The 21,670-nt window shown below is 43.1% G+C and overlaps 2 protein-coding genes across 2 annotated transcripts; one reads left to right on the top strand and one right to left on the bottom strand.

Annotated features, from left to right (window-relative positions):
• The first annotated feature begins 99 nt into the window (after positions 1 to 99).
• On the top strand, positions 100 to 7,464 carry LOC126522686 (5'-deoxynucleotidase HDDC2). Its single transcript, XM_050171462.3, has 6 exons — positions 100 to 397; positions 904 to 1,034; positions 3,694 to 3,796; positions 3,856 to 3,924; positions 4,570 to 4,708; positions 7,289 to 7,464. The coding sequence occupies exons 1-6, from the start codon at positions 341 to 343 to the stop codon at positions 7,372 to 7,374; spliced, it is 585 nt and encodes a 194-aa protein (XP_050027419.2). The 5' UTR covers positions 100 to 340; the 3' UTR covers positions 7,375 to 7,464.
• LOC126522675 (uncharacterized) lies at positions 7,410 to 21,588 on the bottom strand. Its single transcript, XM_050171450.3, has 9 exons — positions 20,012 to 21,588; positions 18,514 to 18,720; positions 17,337 to 17,675; positions 14,886 to 15,090; positions 13,782 to 13,913; positions 9,756 to 9,869; positions 9,598 to 9,679; positions 9,138 to 9,252; positions 7,410 to 7,613 (listed from the first exon to the last, which is right to left on the bottom strand). The coding sequence occupies exons 1-9, from the start codon at positions 21,398 to 21,400 to the stop codon at positions 7,530 to 7,532; spliced, it is 2,667 nt and encodes an 888-aa protein (XP_050027407.2). The 5' UTR covers positions 21,401 to 21,588; the 3' UTR covers positions 7,410 to 7,529.
• Positions 21,589 to 21,670: the final 82 nt, after the last annotated feature.

Genomic DNA, 21,670 nt, shown 5'->3' with positions numbered 1-21,670 from the left:
AATTGTACGTCGTATATTCTAAAACTAGTTAAGTTTTGTATTGACAAAATATATTTTTGTTAGGCGTCACAACTGGCGCTGCAATCGCTGCCGCTGCCAGCGCGTGTTTTTGTAGTTCCCCACGTGCTTTCTTCATCGTTTAGTGGTTTAGCTTTAGCTCCTTCGTGCCGATGTTTGCAGGAGTTAATCATTTATCAGTATCTCAGTGATTATCTCTCACACCAGCCGAGTTCGCACGTTTGCTGAGCGCCGGCAGTGAAAAAACGCATCTGTTGCTTTGCTGCTCTGAATCCGTAGTCGATTTGCTTTGGCCTGGACACTGTGCTGGTGATCGTGCATCATGGAAAACGCGACGACGAACGCATTGTCGTACTTTATGCTCATCGGCAAGCTGAAGGTGCTCTTTTAATCCTCGTGGAAATATAGCAATTTCGGCTGAATTACATTACGCTGCTTGGTGCATAAAAAGCTGTGCAGCCTTCACGTCGCTGCCGGTACTGTGCAGGTGAACGCGTGTCAGTGAAAGTGCTTATATTCATGGGCTATGTATCAGTGAAAAATCTTGTCAGCAGCTTTACAGTAGTTTAAACATTGCGTCTGCATCAATAACTAGATATGCTCTTGCGGTTGGGCGACTTGGCCAAGTTGCACCAACCAAGCGAAATCGTAAACAAAGAATATATTTTATTGAATGTAAACAGTAGCTTGGTTTTCTCAGTGCCATCGAGGAAATAATTTAGCTTTCTTGCAAGTCTTCCTTGGAGCGGGTGGGCGATTTTACTGTTCACTAAAAGTGCAGTGATTAAACAAGGTGACAAACTGAACCAGTGTCATCGAGCTGAAGAAATATGTGCTAAAACTTAACAAGTGTCGTCTTACTGTCATTACCCACCAAACACTCAGGGCATCAGGCGGACGGGCTGGGTGTTGAGAGGTGTGCCTGACCCTGAACGCATCTCGGGACACATGTACAGAATGTCAATAATGGCCATGATGATTGGAAATGATCCTGAAGCTGGAGTTGACAAGGATAAGTATGCATTCACATTGTCACTAAATGACATTATCTGCAGGCATGACTTGTAACAGCTCAAGCTTTAGTCTGATTATACAGGCAAATGATCATATACGTATATAATGGGCCAGGATTACTTGTGTGTGCAGGCTAAATGTTGCTTGAGGCAACAACTCCAGAAGATGAAGTTCAAGCATAACTGCATCTGCAAACACAGTGCTCTATGTTTTTATTATAACTATACTTAAAAAGCTATTTTACGGCTACAGCATTCTCGCTCAATTTCCACAGCAAGATTCGCCTTTAGATTCTTAAAATTGCAAAAAAAGAAAAATTATGTGCGCTTCACCATTAAAGCATGAAGCGAGCTGCTGCAGAGATGTAGACTGGTTTCACATTAAATTTAACAAGCAAGTATGGTTCATGTAAATTGATGCAGTGTTAGGTGTCATACTTTATGTGTCAAAATACTATGTGATTATCACTTAAGAGGAAGCTTTAGCTCGGGCCCAACTCCGACGCGGCCTATTGAAATACATGTAAAAACGCAAAAACGTTTTTCTGAGATAACCCCTGGACCGATTTTAATGAAATTTGTTGCATTTGAGAGAGAAAGGTAAATTCTAGTGACTGTTGGAAGCGGAATTTTGATTTAGGGCTTGAATTTTGTTAAAAAGATTTTCAAAAATTCAGAAGTTTGAAAAAAAATAGAAGCACGAAGTTTTAGAAACTAATAGCTCTGCATAAAGAACAGATATCGCGATTCTGTAAACGGCATCCATTAGACCATTCAAAGCGGACAAATTTGATATGTCATTTTACATCTTACGTGAATTTGTTACGTTATTTACAAGAGTTTTGCAAAAGTTGTAATAACTCATTGACCCATTTTTCGAGGTTCATGTGTAACATATCAATTTTGTCCGCTTTAGGTGTGCTATCAGCTACAATTCACAGAATTGCGATATCATTTTTTCTTGCTGGGTTACGGAGTTGTAAACTTGATAGTTTCGTTTTCTGAAAATTTGAGATTTTTGCCAATTTTTTATAAAAATATGACAACCTAAATCGAAAATTCGGAACCAACAGTCACTAGATTTTAAGTTTTTCTTTTAAATGCAGCAAACCCCGTCAAATTTGGTGCAGTGGTTGCCGAGAAAAACGAATTCTCCTTTTACATGTATTTAGATAGGAGCACCCGAGCTAAAGCTTCCTCTTAAGTGCCACAGATCTGAACCTACTTGCCACTAGACAAGTGGAGCGATACATTGCAGCGGCCACAGTGCACCGCTAGTTCTCGTGACAAAACTGTAGTGCTTCACACACTGGAGGCGCATAGTTGAACAAATATACAAGGTGGATCATATGAAAAAGGACCAGGGGGGTATTCCGTAAGAGTCCACCTAGTGGACTGTACATTTCGGCCGCTGCTGATTGGATACAGCTGTATGAGAGAGGAGGAGACGAGCGGCCCTAGCCAATCAGCAGCGGCTAAAATGGACAGTTTACTAGGTGGACTCTTACAGAGTCCCCCCCCTGGAGTTGTGAACATCAAGTTGTATAATATCTTGTATGAAGTTGAGTATCACTACAGAAATACTGAGTGTTTTTTGTTTCTGTTGTTCCACCATGAGATGTGATGTTTGCCAATAAATAGAAGCAGTATTTTCTGAGCGCTGTTCTGTTTTCATTAGATCAACATAATTTGAAATTTTCCACAAGTTGTAGCTGTAATATATGAAGCAGTTATTCTGTATAAAGCTCCACAGGTAAAACACAAGTACACTGCAAAATGCATAAAATGACACTTCTATGACTGCACTACTTGCGTAGGTTTTGCAGATTTGCCTGCCAAGAAACGAAGTCTCCAACAACCTAAGAATGCCAAGACAAATACATTGCTGTCCAACTATAAGAATTTCCATAGATGCATCAGCCGATTACATTAGCTCTCTTCCGTGTTGCTATGGTGGAGGCGATCTTTTAATACTGGCATCCCTTGGGGACCGTTTCACAGGCACAGAGAGCAGATGCATTGCAGTTTTGTGGGTGGAAGCCTGTGCTGAATTCTTTGGCGGTCATTGATCATACTGCTAGTGTCATTTGCTTATCCCTTTCCTGGCCAATGATTTCTGCAGGGATCATAATACTTCCAACAAATATGTGGCATGTAGAAAAAGAAATGCCAAAACTTATCTTAGGAATCTGAGCATCAGCAACTGTAACCACACAACTTGTCAAAATTAGTGCTGGAGACAAACGTGGTTCTTCCTGATATTTTCTAAATGTCAATGTGTCGCATCCTGCTTAAGTCAGTCCTCTGGGCAGTACCTTTGAAGCATGCTGCCTAAGGCATATCACTTACCTTGTGCAGCACAAAAATGGTCTTCAAATATTTTGTGGCAGTGCTTAATACAGTTACGATTGTGAAATAAGGAGTTCAAAGACCCATACATTGCCTCCAAAGCCTTGAGTTGTTGACGATTCACGAGAAAAGAGTTTGATATGTTGCTGAGAAGTGCAATGAGATTTTTTATTTAAATTCTTGCCCGTCTATGTCATTCAGATGCATAAAATACAAATTTCTCACTCCAGCAAAATTCGGACTGGAAAGGGTCATATATGTTTCCAGGTGCACTCTTTATTCTCCGAGGATGATGCCAGTGTTCCTTTTGCAGGTGTATCAGAATGGCCATAGTTCATGATATGGGGGAGTGTATCGTGGGAGATATCACGCCGACATGCGGAGTCAGCAAGGAAGAGAAGTATAGACGAGAGTCGGTATGATAGTGTGTACAACATCTCCGTTTTGCAGTGCTCATGGTGCCTTGTCATTGCAGGACGCTATGAACTGCTTGGGAAAGCTAGTTGACAATGTGTCAGCCACTGAATTCAGAAGTCTCTGGGAGGTGAGTTATAACATCATTTAAGCAGTTACAAGAACAGTGGAGAGGATAAACAAAATGTAGACTGCTAAATATTACTAATAATACCAGTTAAATTTATGGCAATAAATATTATGAAAACAAGTCATGCGTAGGTGCGAGTAAGTGCTTATGTGTGTCTGCAGTGATCTCGTTTTAAAGTTTCAGTCATGCATTGAGTAACATAACATTGTCGTACTGCATCTGTGAATGTGGTAGTCTGTAGTACATAATAAAGGCTACACTACCATAGAATTGCTACAAAGCTGCCACCGATTTTTATGCTGTATAGTGATGCAGCACCCACTTGCTTAGGTGCTTAGATGTCAGTTGTAGTGAACCATGCAAACATGGATTTTTTTTTTTCATGCTTCTTCACTGAAGCAGTTTGAGATTTGAATAGCTTCCCTAATGAGCAAAATAAAAGCCTGACTAATAGCTAAATTTTGTATAGTGCAGTTATGTATCCTGATTGAATAAAAGGCCACGGTAAAAAGGCAATAGTATTGCCGTTGGTGCTCATTATAATTAAAAGGCCATTTTTATAGCCAATCGCAAATGCATGTTGTGTAGAGTATCAAATCAGAGTAGCAAAGTGCCCCTGTATCGTTTTATTATTTCTCTTACAAGGAATATGAAGCCCAGATGTCACCAGAGTCCAAGGTTGTCAAGGATCTGGACATGTTTGACATGATCCTGCAGGCCCATGAGTATGAAGTTGAAATGCAGGATCCTGGGAGGCTACAGGAATTCTTCGACAGCACGAATGGTAATTTGCATTTTATGCCAGTGATGACTCGGGCTACAATTTTGTAGTGATGTCTTTTCTGACTGTGTTCCTCTTCGCGCTTTGTCAGCACTCTCCGCATTATCAATGGGATCAGCTGGCCGTAATCGGTGTATGATAAGAGTGGCACAGAATTGAGGAGAAAGCATTGCTACGAAATTGTGGCCCCGATATGCATACTGCCCCATGCCTTCTTTTTCTTTCCACTGTTTTGTCTGCAGTACTAGTTTTGTTATCACCTTCATTTGTAGAAAGACAGGCCTGTCTCACCATGTTGTGATTTCCTGAGCTATAGCGATCACTGGCAGTTGACCTAAAATGTTTTAGGATGCAGCATAAACAGGTGCTTGTTGTAAACTGTGTCATTCAATTTTACAAACACCAACCATGCTGTCACTATCACCACTGTTGGACTGCATTGCTTCCTTATCTGGTGCAAGTTCACCCAATAAAACCTAAATTTCTTCAGCCTGTGTGTACTCTTCACATCCACCTGGTGGCATAGTAATTTTGGTTAAAGATTTCGTTGAGGAAGTGCATCAGAGGTGGGTGTTACAAAATTTAAGGTGGCAACTTCCTTTGAGTATGTCATGCAGGGACCTTAAAGAAACCTGCTTGACTTACCTCAAGCTGAGCTTAACAAGAGTTGCTGAAAGATGAGAACATGTAGTGTAGACCACGGGAAGGGGGATTACCCTGCAAGTGTCCACCTAGTGGACATGTCCGTTTCGTCTACTGCTGAAGTGCTGATTGGCTGGGGATGCGTTTCTCCTTCCGACACATGCCCCAGCCAATCAGAACTTCAGCAGCAGACATGTTCACTAGGTGGACACTTGCAGAATACACCCACAGTAAACCAGAGGGAAAGAAGCGTTCATTGGGTGCGAAGAAAAAGTTATGCAGATACAATGCACAGGTTGGAATCTATGTGAAGCGGTTAATTAAATGCTATTAAACTAACTGTGATATGTACAGATGCCCTTATTTGCATCCAATGCAACATGTACTCTCACACTATGTTGGTGCACCACATCGTCAACAAGCTGTGCTGTAATGCAAGGCATAGCGATGACACAAGGGCGAAGGTGATATTTGATGTCTTTCGTAGGGAACATGGTGAACAGAGGTGTATGCACAGAGGAGTAGAACACATTTATGACTTCTATGCCCTTTGTGTGACGATGGGATATAACATATATGTTCTGAGAGGATTGGTCAAGAATTGGCTCAGAGCAAGTGGCCCAAGAAAGGGGTGGCACAAATATAAGAAATTCAAAGAAGTCACTGAAAATCTTAGGCTATTTCAGTAAGAGGTCTGCATGCTTTAGACATACCTATAAGCTGACATACTGACAAGTTGTGGCAATTTATTGTCTAATTAAGCAGAACAAAGGTGCCCTCATTGGCATTACCTTGTTGGTTAAAATGCAAGCTGGTGGTGGCACATATTCCATTGACCAAGGAACAAGTAGCCCAAATATAAGAAAAATTAAAGAAGCTGTTAAATATCATGCACTATTCCACTAAGAAGTCTGTGTGCATCAGAGATACTTATGAAACAACAAGTACAGATTCCATGTCGTGATATATTGTTTGATTATGCAGAACAAAAGTGCACTGACTAGCACTACTTTGTCAGTCAACACGCAGTGCTAAGGTAGGCTGATTTGCTGGGCAAAGAAAGTGTCACTTTAAAGCTGTTTTTGTAAATCTAGCTCAGCAATGTGCAAGAACTTTCAACCATTCAATTGTGGTATTTGGCTTTCTAGTGGCAGTTTTTTTTTTTTTTTTACAAAGAACATCTGCTCAAAACCTATAAGAAAGCAGTCACAACCTTCAATATATAGACTGAATAAAACTACTAGTAGTACGTATTTGTGTCAGTACTACATATATGTTTTGTGAACTTCCACTCTGTTGGAGTGCACTTCCAACATTACTATGGCTTTCTTAAAGCCTTTCCACATTTAAAAAAATTACTGCTTACAAAAAACTCATTTTCCTGTTATAATAATTTGTCAAAATAATTCAGAGCCATTCATATTTTCAAATTATAACCGTACCACCAACATAACCTCAATCAAGGTTAATCTAGTCCTTGTATTACACAGAACAATCACAAGCTTTGTCGCCATTCTTCCCTTCATGGTAACTTCATTTTTCAACCCCATTATGTGTCATGCCACGTCATTCAGCGCCATAAAGTCGGAATCCAATAAGGGAACACTAACACTTTTAGTCAGTATTTTTTTCCACCAGAACATCGCAGTAATGGAACTACCATGCCAGAGACACTGCTGCCACTTTTGACAACAAACTCTTTCAGAGGGCATTAGCTAACATTTTATGGTCTGGAATTATTAGTACATATGTTGTTTATTTCATTGTTATGCTTCCTGTTTCATCACTCCCCTCTGTAATGTTTCCGGGCCTTGAGGGTAATAAATAAATAAGGATTCACTGTACTGTATTTGCTCTGCACACCCCTAAGCATTGACCTGCTTAGAGTCGTACCCACTGTGCTAGACTGTTCATTGCTTCATTCTTTTGCCTTGTTTACAGGAAAGTTCCAACACCGCATTGTCAAGACATGGGTAGAGCAGCTCTACAAGCTCAGGGCCACTCACCTTTCCCAAAAGGCAGCATGAAGAATTCAGCCTTGCAACACTGCACGACAGCCATATACTTTTCATCAGATGTGATGGGTATATTCAATTAAATTACTGTACACTCTACAAGTGTGACTAAAACTTGACTGTGATGAAACATCCGCTGTACACTGAAACCTCGAAGCTGGCTCTTGTCATGCCGAGAAAATCTTTTCTTGCAAATACTCCCTCTGCGCTTCAAAGTCCATGCCTATGCTTGAAAATTCGCTACAAGGTACCTGGAACGAGTTAAGGGAAAATACAGAAATTTGAGAATGGTGCTGTCGCGAGAGAAAAGAGAGGCATAACTGCAAAAGATGAAAACATAAAAAAGCCGTTGTTTTTAATCTATGTCAACAATTTTCCTACACTTGTGCGATGTAACATGCAGCAAAGACTTCTCTAAGGCCATCTTGTCATCGAAGTGGACAATCATGTTGGGTTTCGTCATCATGCGAAATAACAAGGAATACGAGGCACGTGAGTGGGCAGCTGATGACACATCCTTGGAATATCGCATTCAACGTGTTTAGGCACCACTGCTATCTGCACGAATAAAGCCGTGAAGAAGAGATTTTTTCCCACAGATGTAACGTAATTTGAAAAATAACGCTGACAGAAAATGTGTTCTTCCCATAAATTTGCGTCATGTTCGCTTCTGCTGGTTTGATCATGCAGCACACGCCGAAAACTCTGATGTTGGGACAAATACCGACTTCCCTCCTTTACTTCATGTGCAAAAATGTTGCTTGTTGCATTTGTCACGTATGAAACGCAGAAATAAATTTCATCTTAATTTTATTGAATACCATGATTTTCTTTGCACATCTTGCTCATGTGTCAAAGCCTTGGCTGAGTAGCAGCTGTTTTGCCGTTAAGAAATTTGTACAGAGCCGACGTTGACACTTGAACCGTGCAATTCAACAAGAGGTAGTACTAAGATGACAGAGTCCAAAAGGACACTGGCAACCATGCAAACTAGTAATGTGTAACTGCTGCATTGGTTTGAGTGTGTGCACACGGCAAGTAGAGGTGACGGGACTGATGAGTGTGCATATTTTTGGAATGCCTAAACTTTATATGTTCATGCAACAACTACAAATACAAATGCATAGCTATCTTGCTACTATATCGAAGCATGCAACCTAGAATTCAGGAATGCTGCATTCACTCTTGAGTGTGACCACAGCATCTGCCTGTCATTTTCAGGCCAAGTGCCTAGGTCATAAAGATATTCACCTTTCTTGCGGCACCCGTGACTTGAAATTATTGTCCCTAACTGTGCTTTTCGTAAGAGCGCAACACTTGCCTTTTTCCTATCATGTTGCCTCTCTACACAAATACAAAGAAAGTCCTTTAAATGGTTTTTGCAGCAGACTGTCCAAGAAACAGTGTGTACACGTGCTTGGGATGCGGAAGCGGTTGCTTATATTTGAATACACAAATCTGATGACACATTTCCTTCATGCGAAAATTTAAAATCCTGAGACTTAGTAGAGTAACATGACTTTATGTTACTGTGGCCATGCTTTCATCAACAGAAGTAAAAATGTGTGTGTGGGGGGGGGGGGGGGGGGGGAGAACAAATGCAGGCATCATGCATCACAAACGCTCTCACCCCCATATACCACAATGCATCAGTTCAGTTTCCCCTACATCTACCAGTGGCACAAGAAGTGCTGGCAGCCAGTCACGCTCCGAGTGTTGCGTTTGGGTAGCTGAGTGCTGTACATGGCTATATATATCATTGATAAGCAACTCACCTTGATGACAGCATAGCCCAGCATTTCCAGCTGTCGCAGTTTTGTTGCAATAGATCCAAGCAAGTGATTCTCGTTGCTACAATAGTCTTCATCTCCCAAAAGCATGATGGCCAACCTGGCAAAATTGATGGTGAAAGCGAAGTGTTGAAGGCACCAGCTTTGAGGCTGTCTCGGAGCACTAAGTTATAAAATGAACTTTACACAAGATCACCAATGTGGCACGAAAAATTAGTGCAGAGACAATTTTAGGCATACTTCATTCGAGTGTTGCAGCATTCATCCCCATTTCAAAGGGGAATCTGTTCATATTCATCACAATTAGCAGCATTCATGTGGTGACACTGACAACTAGACTAATACACTGAAACTTAGCAAACTAGACTATAATGCTGCTCATACAATCAGGAGTTCTGACTTCAAGCTATAAAGCATGCTGGAAGAGAAAAATAGTGGCGATTACCTTCTCACTGGTAGACAAGGATTGGCTTTGAAGTCATGCTGGGAAATGAAGCCAAATTCTTTTCCAACATAGCACTCGAAATCTAAAAATGACAAAGTATTCTTTGATTCTGGCACACATTATTATTCAGTATCACTCAGCAAATTATCAAATCGTACCAATATGGTGGAAGTATGGAGACTGTGTCTTTGGACGTACTAGCCCATCTTCTCCTGCTAGGTCCCTCAATACATCTTCAACCATGCTAAAAAGCTTGTCACACTGTGGGCTACCTGCATACAGAAAAGGTATGTGTGTAGAGAGCCATCCTTTTACAAGCACTATTAGCATGAGCTGTGCTTTCTTTATGGTGAAGCTTTACCTTCTTACACCCTCCTCCACACAGACAATTCTGAATAATGATTAGCAGTCTCATTTTCTATACTTCCCTCTTGCCAACTTTCTTTCATAGACCTGCTAGGACTTTGTATTTATTCTATTATATGGCACAATGAAAAACATTAAAATAAACTGCGCTGACCCTATGAAATGCAACGCTTGGTAATTAACATGTCGACAACTCTTGCAAAGACATGGTTGATTACAACTCCCAATCAAGATGTTGGAAGAAGTTCTTAATACCGCTAGTCACATATAAACCAGCATATGCTTCCGCTCGGAACTGCTCCATGCCAGTGTCACAGCTGTTCTTCGTGCTTTCCCTTAACTGAGTAGGAGACCCCCTGCTTCGTCCACTCAGGGCGACACCGGCAGCAAACACTGGAGAAAGAGCCAAAAAAGCTAGGTCCACGTGCTACACCCGAGCGACTGTAGTACTGTAGTCAACCCAAACCATTGATTGCGATGCCTCCAAAATCAACCAGTGCTACAAACCACATTAAAACCTTTGTGAGGACACATATTGTAATTTGGTATCAGCATCGGCCCACCAAGTTGCCGCCTTTGATTACACTGTCTATGAGACCGGCCCCTTTCTTTTTTATACCACCTCTGGGGATGGCCCAGTTTACCATTACACTGTGTCATGATGTTGACTGTGGGCTGCACAAAGAATAGGATGCACCACATGGCCACAAAAAAGCTGTGTGCCACACAACACAGCAAGTGACAGTATCTCAACTGGGAGATCACTGATCAACAGTTTTGGAGTTCATGACCTGGTGTGCTGCCTGCTTTGTAGACCGGGTGGCCTACTGTTTTACTGGCCTGTTAACCCCGTGCTAGTGGAGAGTTGTGGCCAGTTATTCTAATGGCCAGCTGTCCTGCCCTGCTGCCTCGGTTGAGTACCAGTGTGGTGCCAACTGTTCCAAGAGCGGACATTAAGGTTTGAGCACACTTCATTCAGAGGTAGCCTGCAGACCTCAACAACTATCTGGATAACAACCAGCTGTGTGCTCTCAATCGCGACAATGACGATAACTTTCCAGGCTTCACAGTACACAAGTACGACAGCATATGCAATGACATGCGCCTGGCTGTTTTGTACGCAGAACTGTAGTTTCATGAGCTTCGTTTTTAAGTCATGCTGTTGTATGGTTTGAAATGTCTCTCTTAATATAGTCAATGCCATTTGTGCAAGAACCTCGACAGCCATGTTGGCTATTGTAACAACCCTTGGCCCAGCACCATCGCACACTCTCTCCAGGATCAGGCCATTTCACTCACCGAGACAAATGAAAATGACACACCAAATGCTACGCATGTAGGCAAAGAAAGCTTTGCTTTGAATGACTTGACAGGGGTAATGAGAACATCACTACACCATCACGGTTCCCATGCTAGTTGCAGTCGTGGATTTTTTTTGTGGAGCAGAGCTGAAGAAGAAGTATTTTAATGACTGGAAAATGTAGAGAGGTCGGCCGGATAATGGAGCATCTGGCCTGCTACTCTACGTAAGGGAAGGGGAAGAGGGGAAGAAAAAGGGTCACAATGGGGGATGATAATGGGAGGTATGAGGTGAAGGACACATTACACAACGGGCCTGGTTCAGAGCTGAATATGCCAGTGAAGTAGTACAATGAGAGCAAGTTAGCCGCAGCTGTTGATTTAGACACAATTAACAGAAAACAGAAGAGGCAGCATTAGGCACGTATGTGATGGCGTTGCTAGAACCTGGATTTTACATGATACAGCCGAACCCAGTTATAACGACGATACCAGTTTTAATAATATATCGTTTATAACAATAAAAAGCTGCTGCACCGTCAACTTTTGTATGTTTTCTATGGTGAAATAACCCGCTTACTACAATTCTCCCATGCCGCATTATCTGTTATAACAATTAAGTCTGGCTGCTGAGTGTCTGTGTCAAAAGGTAATGCAATGTGAAATCCCTTCCACCCCTCCGAACATGAATGGGCTGCACCCATAGCTCTGTACCATGCCACCCTCAGAAACAGAAATGGACCGTGCCAACTGCACTGACAACGCTGCTGCCGCTGCTCCTAGATTGATTGCTGGGCCCTCACAGTTGGTCCTTGACTCTATGGCCCTCATTCTGCGCAATTCTGCTAATGGATTAAGTTGCTCATGCTCGTCTTTTCTGGTTGCGTCAAAATCATTCTTGGCCATGCTGGTTCTCAGCCTTGTTTGACTTGCCGCTGAAACGGAAGATGGCTGACCCACCCGCCAATCATCGGTAATACACGATGTTGCCGGCGAAAAGAAAGTGCACTGCTATAGTTTTGAAAACTAAGTGCTTCTAACTGTTCAGGCAATCGTAGCAAATGTGCTTGCATCGGATAGTGATGGCAGCGATGACGCGGTAGAGCAGGCTGCCTCAACGTTGTCCTCACAGGAGGTCTTGCAGATGACTGAGTCTCTCATGGCCTTGTTTTCGTGAAGGACCTTCTGCTTCACTACATGGAGCACCCGGATGCCTTGGAGAATGATGTTGGCGAGCTTTGTGTAAACTAAGCAAGGCTGACATACATGTGGTTTTCTCGTGCAATCCAGTGGGAAGTATGTGGCAAGATGCTTGTGGCGATCACGTCCCTGTGTCTCTTTTAGATTTCTCAAGTGGAGATGCTGCCGCGGCAACCTTCCCGCATTTTTAAAAGGTGCATTTTAGGGCAGCCAAAGCGATGCCTCGGTGGAGCTCGTATGTAACTAGCTGCCTGTGACCCCTCTTTGCAGTTGTTATAGTAGCAGTGCCATTTTTGAACACTGACAGCAACAGCTTGTTAATATGCGATCGAAGCGCACAGGAAGCAGAGTTAAACAGTTATATGAGTCAACACAATCAGAAACTGGATGGAGGAAGGTGGTGGAGGGGCGAACTGGCCTCCCTTCCATTACAGTTTTCTCGGGACAGCTATGCCAGCCCCCATATTGATTTCGTTTTTTCATACAACCCGATTATAACAATTATTGGTTATAAGAATGGAATTTTCTTGGCACATGAATATTGTTATAAGTGGGTTCGACTGTACTGAGACTTCAAGGGGCCCTGAACCACTCCTCAGGCTTGGTGAAATAATATAGTCCGCGGGTAGTATACGCTGGTGAGAACATCTCAGCCAGGTTTTGCTGTTGTACGCGTTGCGTGGAACTCGCAAGCGGATCGCTAAGTCACCTTTCTCTCAAATGCTCTCTTTTCAAGAGAAGGCCCTGTCCTCACTCTTTACTGGACACTTTATTTTGTCATCGGACGCTTTATTTAGTCATTCCCTTAGACAGCTGCTATTGACCGATAGCTAACATCAAGTTGCAGTCGGCTGCATAGCATAGATACCACGGCTGCCGCAGGGTGCTGCCACGGGTCCGCATTACTAAGCGCACTGTGGCTCGCTGAGGACAACCGAGTTTGGCTTATGTTCAGTGCGTCATAGGTACCAAAGGTGGAAGTCATGGCATCTACGTTAAAATCCGAAATGAAATTTGAGCTGCATGCCATGGTGACCTTTAGAAGGCGGAGCATAGTGGGCATGCCCCACTGCACCGTAGCCTTCGCAGTGCAAGGCATCGAAGAAGGAACGAGAGCACAGAGGAGGCCATGTTTGATTGCCAAAAACTCCGCTTCTGCTGAACGCACTGAAATACTTTTTGTGGCAAAGTATTTCGTAGATAGCCTATTTTCACTTCGAATGCCGTTCTCCATTTCAATAAAAAGTGGCTCAGGGCCGCTTTAAAACAGTAGACATGAACTACATTGGAATAAGCAGACTGGCTGATGTCACACTCACGAGAGCTGTATTCGATTGCTGAAGGAGGTGCAGACCACATCCAGGGAACATCGAGTTCAGGGCATTGGAGCTCAACACACCGGTTGCATTCAAACAACATTTGGTCAACGTCGTCCTTCATTTCTGGACACTCTGCAATACAAAGACCAATAGACAAGCCCTCAAGACACATGCTGCAGATTCCTTGATTAAATGCATCATCAGAAGACAAAGAATAAGACACCAGCAAAAGATAAGGCATTATTCGCAGCAATGTTTTTTTTTTTCTGTTTCTGACGCTTCCAAAAATGGAGCTGTTCTTTTGGGATTATTATCATCATCCTCATCAAAGCGCTAAAGTAAACCCCAACAGTCTTAACAGCTCAGAGCAAGAATATGCTAAGCCTTGCCCAATGCATAAATGAACTCGGGAGAGTGATAGCTGGTTACGAAACTCTTATGAACAGCTCTCACGCACATGTTCAGCTCTCAGTGCTTTACACTGGCCATCTCTGGCTAACATGGAAACTTTTCACGGAGCCACGATAAGAGCATTGATGATCACAGTGATCACATCTGCTACGAGAAGTCTGAGCACAAGACATAGTCAAAAGAAAGCCTGCTACCCGGTAAGTGTACAAAACCATAGATTATGTTGGGTTCTAAATGTCGAGCCCTGCCTATATGACTAAAGTATAACACGCTATGCTCTTCATTGTTTGAAAGTAATTCAAATTAACAAGCTAGACGGTGCAAAAATAAGTAGCAAATAACAGAGAAAAAATAAAAGTCTAATAAGCTGGGAAACCAGGCCATCCCATAGGAAGCAACAAATGACACAGGTGATGAAGATATTTAGCTTAAGGACTGCCAAGAAAAGAAAGCTCTGTAGTCGCATTTTGCAATACGAAGACCCTGCTTGCACTAATATGAAGATCTGGATTCCAGGATAGTCGGCTTCTAAAGACAACACTAATTACAAGTTGTAAGTGGTGATTATAGATAAAAATATTCACCCTTTGCACTTCAAGCTTTCTTGTGCCTCTACTTGGTGATGCAGGCTGTATGACTAAAACTTGTGAGGTTATCACTTAAGAAAAGTACATACAATAGTTATGAACATACCATTTATGAAGCTGTCCAGCTTTTGCAGATAGCTGATGCTGAAAATCTTGCGGACTAATCGCTCCGCAAAGCAGTCCAAGTGCAAGAGGCTGTGCGAAAAACGAAGTACGTCCACAACGTGCAACTCGTCCATTTCTGCAATTTCGACTAGGTGGTTGGCGTACAGGTTTCCAAGTTCTTCGAGGCACTGTGGCCTGTAGTTCACCTTTAGTTTGAAGAGAGAGGGAGAGAAAAAAAATTACAATGTTACCACAGAAATTTCAACACCAAGATGTCTACTATAAGGTATCAAGCAAGCACATTACCTTTATGCAGTTCAATGTTTCTTTAAAATAGGCAATCTTTCTTAGCGAACCCTGCCAGGCTTTGCTGACCATCGTTTTCATCGACTCTGCACTACCCTCGCTTTGTGTTTCTGTAGTTTCATTATCGCGTAGTGCTGCGCTGGTTTTGCTGGCTCGCGAAACTTGCACAAACTGCAAGTAGCAGAGAGTTCAACTTCATGTGATGTCACGAGATGCCCGAACGGTCTAGGCCACTTGACCAAAAATCAGCTGCAGTGGCGAATCCACCACTCTGGATGGATGGATGGATGGATGAATGTATGTATATATGTTATGAGCGTCCCCTTTGTAACGATGCAGTGGGTTACACCACCAAGCTCTTGCTATTATACTGCCTAATGTCCTAACTAGGTTAAAAAAGAAAAAGAAACCCCACGATGAATTCCCATAACCAAATTTTCTGACCCCCTATAGTGAACCTTGTTTTTGTATGCCTCCGTTTTATGTCGTTTCCCTACTTTTCTTCCACCAATCTTCTAATCGCCTCTTACTAATTTTTATTGCTCTTACTAATCTCTATAGATGGTGCCATCCTCTGTTGGGCGCCATTTTACTCAACGACTAGAGGCGTATGCAATGTCACCCCTCCCCCGGTTGGGCGGTGGCAGATTTGAATTTTTAAAAAAGTATTCAAACCCTTCAGATGCAATTTTCTCATAAACTAAGTCATTGCATGGCATGAAGCAAGCGTTGGGAGGTTTCTGGAATGGTATTTGAACAGTCCATGCCGACTTTGTATTTGCCTTTACTGTCCCTTTAAGGCTACACTGTAGTTTTCTTCTGTGCTGTCTGGTTGACAACAGTACGTCTTGGTGTATGCGTACATGTAGCATTGCATCTTGACCAAACTAGTCTCTTGTGGGCAGCCATCACATCTGTCACACCAGGCCCAAAAATTAAACTTGTTGTGGCTTTACAGTGACAGAAGCATCAGAGGAGCTGCACATCATGGCCAAGTGACTGCTTTAGTAATGTACATAACCACATTTTTGCACACATAACACACACAGTTCATATCTTGGATGCCCAACTACAGCCTACTAAACAGGGAAAAAATGGAATAATAATGGGCATAAATAACTGCACGTAACAAACCTCAACACAACCCTGCACAAGTATCTGCACAAAGCAGCACTTAGTGAACCAAGAACAATTTTACCAGAGTTCTGTATTAAAGGACCCTGATTTTACTTTGTATAGAACGTGCTAATACGAAAGGGAACACAAGATTTGCATTGAAAGTTCATAATTCTTCTTGCTTTTGCACTGAAATTAGTATAGTGACATGAAGCATATTTTTAATTCCAAGATGTTGCAGGCAGCAGAAAGCAAGGTTTCATATCACATGCCTGTCCAAATGATTACTTGAAAGCATATTAGGTGTTGCCATTCGTACTGGTGCACATAGCTGTCAAAGCGCGTGGTACAACTTCAGGGCAATGCACAGTGTGTTTGCAAGCAAAGTGTCTTAAAGATAGCTTCACAGCAATGCCCTCCACAACGCTGTGAAGCTGCACTTGAAGGCAAAACTCACATATTATCAGCGTTCTATCTTTGTACGTTATCGAACTTCCAGCGACAAACTTATCCCATGCTGTACTCTCCCATCAGTATTCACAATTTTCAAATGTCATCTGTATAAATGCACGCAATGAACGTGGACAGGAGAATTTTCAAATGATAGCCACAGCCAGACAAGATGACGTTTTGAAATGAAAGTTTGCAGGAACTGAGCGGACCTTGTATACACATTGGTGAGCAGCCCGAATGAGCCTAGCAAAACCTTAAAAGTTAATATTCATTACCACAGATGTAATGAACCTAGCTAGATCTTCTGGGTGCCTTGGCAACTGGCAGATAGCCTACTCGAAGTCTCTGACAGTCTTCATGTAAGCATTTACAGATTTGAGAAATCACTATGAAGACTGCAGCTTCAGCTAAAGATTGCATTCAGAAACCCTCTTGGCTGATGCCATTCTTAATGTGTGCCTACTAACAGTTCACATAAATTAGCAAGAGGGTCTTTTTTTTCCCCTCTGCTTGTGCTGGTTGTAAGTGTGAAAATACACAGTGTAAGCAGGTTTGACAGAAATGTGAACAAACAAACCTTGGCACAGGCTGCGGTGAGCTTCATTGCAAGGTGTACTTTGAGGCTCTTCTTCAGTGCAGACTCGCACAAAACCTCAAGGGTCGCAGGCACGTACAAATGGTGTCCCAGTATGCACTTGAGCACCTGCCGGAAAGTGGAGCTGTTGAGGACCGGGGTGCTAGCCTCCAAAATATCCGCCCAGAGCCGAGCATCTGCCTTGGAAATGCACCACTGCTGCTGCCTGCTGCCACCGGTTGGGAAGAACTTCAACATCAGGCTTGAGGCAATGTGGAAGTTTGGGATCTCCTGGTGTCTTTCAACAACACTCTTGTACCAGATGTGCGGGAGGTCGCGCTCCTATTGTGAGCAATTAGCGAAAGGAAACAAGATATGTGATAATGGTTAGTGCCAGACAAAGTTCAAGACATCTAAATGATTACAGCAAAGTTCTCCCTATGAAAAGTGTTCTGTAACACATTTCATATTTGGTGGGCACTGTGGAAGTAACAGAAGCAGTCCGGTCATAGAAATCCCACTCCATACATTTCACAGTGCAGTTGTTTTTGGTCTGGGACACTTCCTATGGAATAACTACTTCAGGCATTAGATCAACAACTTGTGGACATCAGGTTAAGCCAACTCGCATATTAATTGTGCACGTCAGTGCTTCCAGTATGCAAGATATGTTTTGGTCACGAGTGCAAGCTTTGCCACCGCTTGGTCACCTCCTATGCTGCTACTCATAGTGCGGGCCAATGTAGCAGCACAGCAGACGAACGAGTGAACCAGTGCAAGTTTCAGGACCTCGGAATGTCCTGCTCCCAGGTACCACTTTTTGCATTGTGACGACACGACATACTAGAAACAAGTGAGACTGGCTGTGGAAGAGCTGCTATATTAAATTTTTTATGGCACTGTAAAGCTTGCCAGTAATCTTTATAGAGTCTAGAGGTCTAGGATACCTACTTAACGAAAAAAAATGAACAGTTGAAAATTTTATATCAGTATGCCTTTAAACAACCACATGCTCAAACAAGAACAACCACAACAACAACAACAAAAAAAAACATGATAATAATAGGACAGTACACCACACCAATGAAGGGAGCTTTTTGAAAAGAAAGGCAGAGCAAAGCTTGTGAGCCACATTACAGAACAAGTGACGGGCTAGCAGGATATTGTTGGGGATACTCACATATGAAAACGCGTCTTGAAAACTCTGATTGTAAAAGAAGTAGAAGAATTGCAAAGGTGACAGCTGTGTCTTGATGCGCTCCATGGTCTCCAGTGCGCACTCTTTCGACCTTGTGCTGCCAAACCTGAAGAGAAAACCGCAGCACACTGTTGCCTTGTCAGGGTTTAGTGCAAACTGGCCGTGCTTCAACTCTTGTACCAAGCACCTCTGAGGGAGAAGAAAAAAAGAAAATAATCTAGATAGCAACTTTTTCCACATACTTATATAGCCAAACCTTGATATAATGAATTACCATATGTAATGAAGTAAAGTTTGGTTGTCCATGGTTTAGTTCAATAGAAATTCAACTGCTATAACAAACGTGAAAAGGTGTGATATGAAAGAATATTTGTTACAGCAAAGCAAATATTTGCTTGCAGCTCAAAATATGCATTCTTGTTGCAAAAATGTCAAATACTCGGCAAGAGCAACTCCAAAAAACACATTGCACAGGTCCTAGGTAGGCATGCTCACTCCCCAGTACACTGACTTATGCTGGCTCCACTACGATTTCACAGGTGAGATTGAGCATCAGTGACGAAGGGTGTGAGTGGATGCGAGTATGAACAAGAGTGAGTGCCAGTTAGTGCGAGTACGAACGAATCAGCGATGGTGATTTTGAGAGGACATATGCGAGTATGAACGCGATTGACTGTCGCTGAGTGTCAGTGGAGGTGAGTATGTATGCGAGAGAGTGTGGATGCAACTACGTGCTGTTAAGTGTGCACAGAAACGACTATGAATTCAAGTGAGTGCTGGTGTGTATAAGTAGGTGCGAGTAGGAATGCGAGTGCACATAGCCTCAAAACATATTGGTGAGTGAATATGAGCAAGTATCGGCTTATTCTGCCGACCTATACTATTCTAGTTGCACGTGTGTGCCTTCACCAGCGAGTTGTCTTGGCTAAGTCGCCGTCAACAAGCCAGCCTGCAAATCTCGTGTGATCCTTTGTTCGCGTATTAACAACATATTAAGGCATGCTTGTAAATTTAGTGCTGCTCATGTTTCCATGCATGCACTCGGCAAGCTGCCAACAAGCATAGTGTTTTCGTAGCGGTCACCGTATTTCTGAGGCCTCCAATTGCAGCCTTGGGCACCATAAATCTCAAAAGTGCCTAACACCATTCGTGACTGTCACACGGCAATGTCATGAGAAGCAGAGTGATTCGTTAGCAGAGTGAGTTGCCAAAAATAATAAATCTGCACTAGACATTAGTATACCCACTTTCCTGTATACAAAATACCTCGGGCATGCAGTGGTTGTTTACAAGGTTCACGAGTTGAACTCAACAAGAGTGGTAATAAGCAATTTATGGTAATGACGTGCGTGTCCCTACACCAGTGAATGGTGGTAATGCATTGGCTGGATCAGGGAGGTGGTGTTCCTGCACCCTTGCGTAGTGTCCACTTCTGCAACATGACAAACATTAGAGGATGTGTTATGGATTGGCAAGGTACCTCAAGCACTTCTCTTGCATGTCTCGATATCAGGAAAGTCATGTTGTAAAGGCTGACAAGTGCACTAAGCACAGAAGCAGTGTTAAGAATGTCGGGGAGCTTTTCCATCCACCGTTTCGCAAACAAGTTCATCAGTTCCTTGCTTCTGCACTCCTTCAGGAATTTGCTGCTAGCCAAGTGTTTGATCAGAAGGACATCTACGTCTGGCATGTGTATTGCTAAAAGTCCGGTGAATTCTTCTCGGTGACCGTCACTCCATCCAACATCATCAAAGATGCTTATCAAATCAACTACGTCTGTTGTCCGCAATAGACCTTCGCTTTTACGATGCATGGCTACTTCTTTCGCTTTTTCAAAGAGCGAAGGAGCTTCCAAATGACGTAGCTTGCACAATCGCAACAGCTTTGAAAGCTCGCTCATTGAAAGCTTGGCACAGTTCAGCAAGCAGTGGTCGAGAAATGGCTTCAGTTTCTGCGCGTCACCCGAAGAGAACCGGACCGCCGCCTCTAGGACCAGTAGCGAATCGGACGGCGAAACGTTGTCTCGGAAAGAGGAGAGCATAGCAGTCAATTTCTCTAGTACAAAGTCCACGTATTCGCAGGAAAAAAAATACGCAACGTGACACAAAATTGCCGCTACGCTCCTGTAAGAATCGTACGTGAATGGGATCGTGTCGAACGTCCGCTGAACAAGCGAGCACACGAGACCGCTGAGGACGAATCCGTTACGTTTCAGGAAGTTGGACGCTTCGGCCAGCCTGACAAGCCCCACTAGATCAAACGCTTCACGCTCCGCGATGCAACGTTCTTGTAGTTTCACGAGCACGTCGTGGTATTTCGGAACACACAGCTTGAGCAGAGCGTCCAGGAGATGGACTGCCTCCTCAGAAGTGAAACACTCCATGTTCTTCTCTATTTCATCTAGAAGGACGGCAAATGACGGGTGGTGATGGAGAGACAGAAACATGTCGACAGTGTCCGAGTTAGCAGCCGCTTGGACGCGCATTGTGACTTTGCTATCATGGTAAGCCCACTGAAAACTGCTCAGTATGCGGTACTGAATCCTCACAAGCGCATCGGCAGAGGCGACAAGATCTTGCGGCTTCTTGGGCTTCGAATCCTCCCCAGCAAAAACAAGGTGCAACACTTCATCCACGGACCGGCACGCATGGAAGCGCTTCTTGAATTCGTCCCGGTGTACTCCTGCTGGTTCAAGCACGTAATCTTTGTAGCTAAGCGACGACGAACCTGCTTTATCATCTTCAATCAGGCCTTTCGCCTGCGACAAGGTTCGGCAGTAGGAAGTCCTTAGAGCACCTGCCGACAGCCGGCAGAGCAGACGTCTCGCGAAGGCAACGCTGGAGGTTACATTCAGCCTAGCGTAGTACATGGCTGGCGCGCTGGCGTTGGCAGGCTGCGTTGGGCGAAAACATCAAAGGACTCTTATAAAAGTCTTTATATTTTCTTCGCATTACATGACACGCGCGCGAGGACTCGCACTAAGACAAATACCACATACTAAACTTCATTTTGCGCAACACTCGCACTTATGACAGGGTCCATGTTGAAGGGGGCCGCAAAACCTGCGCGTGCACGCAAAGAAACAAGTTAAACACGTGTAGTATAAATTGTACAAATAAATTTGAATACTAAATTATTT

The sequence above is a fragment of the Dermacentor andersoni genome, chromosome 6 (assembly GCF_023375885.2).
Source record: "Dermacentor andersoni chromosome 6, qqDerAnde1_hic_scaffold, whole genome shotgun sequence".
NCBI lineage: Eukaryota > Metazoa > Arthropoda > Arachnida > Ixodida > Ixodidae > Dermacentor > Dermacentor andersoni.
Note: the sequence above shows the minus strand (reverse complement) of the source record. Positions and strands in the feature narration are given on the sequence as shown.